The sequence below is a fragment of the Streptopelia decaocto genome (genome assembly GCF_964273445.1).
Source record: "Streptopelia decaocto genome assembly, chromosome: 4".
NCBI classification, from domain to species: Eukaryota; Metazoa; Chordata; class Aves; order Columbiformes; family Columbidae; genus Streptopelia; species Streptopelia decaocto.
In genome coordinates, this window is record NC_138658.1 from 65,618,143 (window position 1) to 65,624,142 (window position 6,000).

The 6,000-nt window shown below is 37.7% G+C and overlaps 1 protein-coding gene across 1 annotated transcript in view; it reads left to right on the plus strand.

The window, feature by feature from the left end:
• The window catches only part of MAN2B2 (mannosidase alpha class 2B member 2), a 31,868-nt gene extending 25,868 nt beyond the window's left edge, over positions 1–6,000 (plus strand). The window contains exons 12-19 of the mRNA XM_082050301.1: positions 638–829; positions 1,748–2,000; positions 2,101–2,211; positions 2,320–2,512; positions 3,148–3,300; positions 3,653–3,765; positions 4,652–4,769; positions 5,662–6,000. Of these exons, the coding sequence (XP_081906427.1) occupies positions 638–829; positions 1,748–2,000; positions 2,101–2,211; positions 2,320–2,512; positions 3,148–3,300; positions 3,653–3,765; positions 4,652–4,769; positions 5,662–5,756 (1,228 nt within the window). The 3' untranslated portion in view covers positions 5,757–6,000. The remainder of the gene's footprint in view (positions 1–637; positions 830–1,747; positions 2,001–2,100; positions 2,212–2,319; positions 2,513–3,147; positions 3,301–3,652; positions 3,766–4,651; positions 4,770–5,661) is intronic.

A 6,000-nucleotide genomic window follows, 5' to 3' on the forward strand; every position in this document is an offset into this window, starting at 1 on the left:
CAAGGCTCCAAAAGTGGAATAGAGCTGGTAACTGAGGGCTATAACGTCTTAAATTGCCTTCATATGACTTACCAAAGGTTTTGATGTGGAGTCATGAATAGCTGAACTGTAAGCTTCAGGGGAGAAAGGAGGAAACAAAGTAGGTACTGAGCAAGTGTAAAATTTGCTATCCTGTTGCCATTATATTTGTTACCAGTGTTAAATATGGAAATTTGCATCATGCTGATTTACCTAGCTACAAAGTCACTTAAATGCACCTGATTATTCATTAGTGTGGTGTGATGTACCTCATTTTTGTGCAATGGGTAGTTTTTGATCCTGTAGCAACTCTCACGTTAAAACAGTGATCTACTGTAGATGTTGTTTCTGTCTTAAGATGTTTCCATTTTACGAAAGTATAAAATGACATAGAATCATTTATTCACACACTGACAGATATCTTGACAGGAAACACTTTAGTTCTCTGCTGTTCTTATTTCCTAAGTCTTATAAAATCATTTATTCACTTTGAGGAAACAGATTTTTTTTTTTTTTATTACTTTCGCAGCCTCATTCCTGTTGCAGTTCAGCTTTGTAGCTATTATGTGCGAAATGTGTTTGTAATTAATATAATTTTGCCTCTTCTGCGGATTTCCAGGGAGACTAACCAGACTGTCCAGTTGACCCAGGAGTTCCTTGAGTACCATGTGAATGGGGATGTGGCAAAAGGACCCATTTCAGATAACTATTTTTTTGCCCCAAATGGTCCAGCTGTTCCAGTATCAAAAGCAGTGGGGTTGGAAGTGGTTTCTGGAAAGTTGATGACAGAGATACGTCAGTATTTCTACAGGTACAACACCATTACAGCTTCACTTCACTGAAATGTTTAATTCTCTGTAGATTCATATGAGATTAGTTCTGTATAGTTACTCTTAAACAGCAAGCTCTGTGTACTATTTCAGATTTAGACAAAATAACTAGCATGCATCTGGTAAATGTAGTGCTGAGCAAGCACATCCTTTAAATAGCACATATTGCTGCAGGGAGGGACGTGAAGGTTGTTCAGAGTTATCTTCTGTGGTTAACGTCATAGTGCAGCTTCTTTTGGGATCCTCAGTGAAAATTGAAGCTAACATCTTATGTGGGTGAATTTGGACTTAATGATTCATTTTTATAACTGTGAATATCTTCCTTGTAAGCAAATTAGAGAAAAGAGATATGAATCCTACCTAAGGACACGCTGCCCCCTGATGAACTAGCTACTTTTTTGTGTTGAAATGACATAAGTATAACCACTTTTAAATCTGCTTGTTTGATTGAAGCCTTTTGCTTTACATGCCATTCATTGTACAAAGACTGTAGTTGAGAAGGACCTTTGGAAAACAGTGGAATTCTTGCATCAGAATTAATGTTGCCCAGATTGAAAAAAATACATGTGTTCTGTAGAATGTAAATGTGTTGCATAGGGAGTCATAAATATTTAATTTTTTTTGTTAATTTTGAGAAAAACAGAGCTTCTCAAATCAAATGAAGAGTCCTCTTTACGCTAAAAAAACTGTAGGATACCATTTATTCCAGCTGAATATCTGTACATTTGAAAATTAAATTGAAATTTAAAATAATTGTATATGTATGTGAAATATATGGAAAACAAGCAAGAAAGTTTTCTATGTGTAGGATTTCATCATGAATGATTTGCAAGTTTTGACATAACTGATCAAGTGCTCCACTTCATAAACTCTGCATATCTTTCCTCTGATCTTTATAGTAATGTTACTGCTCAGGATTACACATATGCAGTATATACCAGGATATATACAGTACCAGAAGGCTACGATGGGAACTTGCTTTGCCATAGGATAGAGCAAGAATACCATGCTGGGCCTTTGGAAATAAATCGTGAAGCAGTTATAAGAACAAGCACGAATTTGAACACCAAGCAGCTACTCTACACTGACAACAATGGATATCAGATCCAGAAAAGACCATTCAAGGCATATGCGGATAACCCGGTGGCTCGGGTAGGCACAAAAGTGTTATCCTAAATCGGTTGTGTCTTCATTCTCCATTACAGTTACCCAAGTTAATATTATCTCTGCATGATTTACTGTGTGTTTTCAGAACTATTATCCCATGGTCCAAACTGCCTACATTGAAGATAACACCACAAGGCTGATGCTGCTTACAGAAAGAGCTCATGGTGTCTCAAGTCAAGGAAATGGACAAGTGGAGGTAACATATGAATTTATTTTTTCTTTCTAGGAGAGCACAATTTCATGACTGCTGATAATATAAACATGATGGCTGATTACTGTAGTGACATTTATCTTCCAAATACAGGTGATGCTTCACAGGAGACTGTGGAACAACCATCAGTGGGACCTGAGTAACAATCTCACTTTGAACGACTCCTCAGTGGTTCGCCCTGTGATTTGGCTTATTTTAGGAACCAAGGCTGTCAGCAATATTTTGTATCGGACAAGTGGACTGGCATTAGAACACAGGCCAGTAGTAATGTTTGGAGCATTATCAGGTAACTAATTTGAGTGGCTTATTTTTTTTGCTCTCATTTATGCTGTGAAGTTTGTAAATGTAGACTTCGAGCCTCCTGTGTGGCAAAGTTAGTATACAGTGAGTTGGGAGGCAGATTTAGAGCCTGCTAATTGCTTTACATTAATTTTAAACATGGATGTTGTCCAAGTGTATGAAATGTTTCTCTTGTTATGTAATTATCTCTGCTTTCAGAGGAAAATAAATTTTAAAACATCTAATGAGAACAAAATGTCCATAGAGGGAATTAGTGCAAAGTAGCTAGTGCACCATATAACAGCTTCCTGGATGCTGAGTCCTTAATGACCATTTTTGAGTCACTCTTTTAAAAATATTTCTTTGACATGTTAACTAAAACTGAAGCCTACTAGTGGAATAGCAAGTTCAAGCTGCAGTGAAATTTGCTTTATCGAAAGGTCTAATATACTTCTGCAGCAGTCAAAATCATGCTGCTCTCTTCTTTGTATCTCGGAAGGCATTGGAAGCGAAAGGATAGCATCTGCTTTGCTTCTGCCTTGGCAGAAAAAGCAAAAATCTCTTTACTCTTCCAGAATATCCTCACCACGCTTGTGTGTGTGATGGATTTTTAACGTTTTCTTTGTTTCCCTTTGCATGGAGGAGGTAAACCAAAGCTACCCAGACAACTTCAGCAGCATTCAGTCCATGAGTCACCTGTAACTCTCCCACCTAATCTTCATCTCCAGACTCTGAGCATTCCAGGGTGGAGATACAGCTCTGATCATGCAGAGCAGGTCCACAACGTCCACATGGGTAGGTGCTTTCAACAGGGTGGCTGGATGTTACACTTAAAGAATGTGCCTTTCTCTTCTGTGGCTAGTACTTTTATTTGTTCAAAGTGTTGAATACTTCTATCAAGAAAGCTAATTGTACTGTGTGATTGCTTTACTCGGATAGTAAAATATTTCTCCAGTGTGAGTTCGTCATGCTTGTTGGTGTCATTCCTGTCAACAGTGGGAGCTGGGTATTTCTTGCTCTTAGTCTTGTTGCTGATTTTAAAAAATTGGAATTAAGTTCAAATTATGAGAGTGTAAAGCTGAAAAAAAAAGGTTGAAAAATTTATTTTTAAAGTAAGTAAATGTTTGCATTTTGTTTTCCCTTAAAGGTAAACAGAAGCAAGGTGATGCAGACTTCAGTCGTGTTCTGCTAAGAATTAGGCACTTGTATGAAGTTGGAGAGGATCCTGTGCTGTCTCAACCTGTGACTGTCAATCTGAAGGTAAATTTAATCCTTCAGAATATCACTTAAAGTGGTTTTGTTCTGGAGAGAACTGGTTCTGAAATGAAACATCCCATGTACCATGTGCTAGAGACTCTACAAAAGATGGATACAAAAATACTAGTATAACTTTAACCTCGAAGGGAAGCAGATCTTATTTTTACTCAGCTTTGCAAGATGGAAGCCATTGTTTCAGATGAAGCTGCCATGGGCACATCATGAAGATCTGCTTAAATACCTATAAGACTGTTCCTGTTGAGCTCTCGCTTGTATAACAGTTCCTGCAGTACCCTAACCAGTGCAGAGAATGGGAATGTTTTGTTGTTGCTTTAGTTATTTCAGGTTGTACCTATAGTTAATGGAATGTGGACAGGATTAAAGAAAACAAACATTTTTTTTCCTCTATTATTTCTACAAGTTGCTGAAACTTTGGTCACTTCCATCATGTAGTGTGTCTTTTCAGTTTCGTGTTTATTTGATCTTTCATATACAAGTAGTTTATTTTATAATACATGGCAGGGGTTTATTATTTTAAAATATGAAATCCTGATTGTGATGACAGAAACATGGGAGACAAAGTGTAGGGTTCTCTGTTTTAAGTGCAGTGTGAGTTTCAGTTCTTTAATGGAGAGATTAGGAGGCTCTGAGCTTTGCTACAGCACAGAGGAAGCTCTCAGCACCTCAGCTTCTTAGTTTGAAGCCTGGTTAGTCTGTAGTTGCCCTTATGTTGCATGACCAAGCAGTTTTTTAAAGTCTCTGCAGCTCTGCTTAATGGATCGATGCTAGAGATGAAAGTTCTACTCTGGTGTAACTGCGTACTAGACCTGTGAGTGAGATGCTCTTTTCAATAAACTATGGTTTAATTCCTTGTTTTCTTTACTCACAGTCTTTGCTACAGGGATTAGGATCAGTGAAGCAGGTGGAAGAGCGATCCCTCACAGGCACCTGGGATGTAAACACTTTGACACGGTGGAAATGGAACACTGTAAAATCTCCAAGCAAAGGTAGGTGAAATAAGGTTGTTGGCATCTGTATTGTTGTTGAGCATTGAAGGCTGATGAATGGTGTAATTAAAAATATAAAAATACTTGCAAGACTAAAAATGTATTGTTCTTGTATATGACAGGCCTAGTATCTGGCAGAGCCTGCCAGCAATAGCATTTAGCAAAGATTCCCTGCAAGTACTAGACTGCTGTGTTTCTCTGAGGGGTTGTTTTGCCTGGAAGTGTTAAAAAGCTTCAAATCTTTCTGGAGTTATCCTTGTCCATATAGAAATGGCTACTTTATTAATTCACACTTGTGACACAGATTGATTTTGTTAGATGCCGATGAGTTGTGTTAATCTAAGTGTGAGCCTGTGCTGCAGAAAACCAGACAGCTGCAGTTAAAAATCCTCACTGTAATCAGCTTAAAGGACGGTGTGGATGTGGTTCAAGTTTTGGCAGACACTCAAGTCAGAGGCTGTGGATGACCTCATTTCATTTCTTATTCCAGTTAGTTGCTTGGACATTGTCCTGACTGTAACATCCATGTATGTGCCCTGTGAAAAGCTTGCAGAGGTTTTGGGCTGGGCTAGGTGGGAGTTTAGAGCTCTACTTGACCGGCAGCTAGAAACTTGCTTGCTGTTTACTCATGATGAAGAAAAGGTGCATGAATGGGGAGTCGTTCACATTTTCTGTGTGAGTCAATGTGTGAAAAGTAGATGGATTGTTGTATATTTTAATATTATGAATGGGTGCATCTTTGGCTTCATGCTACTTATGGCTTTAAGGAGAGAATCTGCTCAAACACCAGCTTTCAAGGAAGGGATGAGTTAAAACTGTTGAGATAGAATAATATGTATATTTGAGTGAAGCTGCTTCTTGAATAAATTACCAATGTTTTTGTGTTTTACAGGATTCTCCAACAGTACAGAGACCTCAGAAAACTGTACAGTAACTATTCACCCAAAGGAAATAAGGACTTTCTTTGTGTACTTTCAAGGTCAATAAAGTTTGACATTGTATTTCAGGATTGAATATGTAGTAGCCTCCAAATTTTGTTTCAAGACATGAGTGATTATCTTGGAAAACATTCTACTACTTTTAATGAAAGGAATAGTAATTTTGGAATAAACTCTACATTGTATTAAACTGTTGGCCTGAGCTGTGGGTATTTTTGTTAGTTAATTATTTACAACTCACTTTTTTTCTGAAACATTCAATGCAAAAATACAGACATGACCTTGGTATAGCA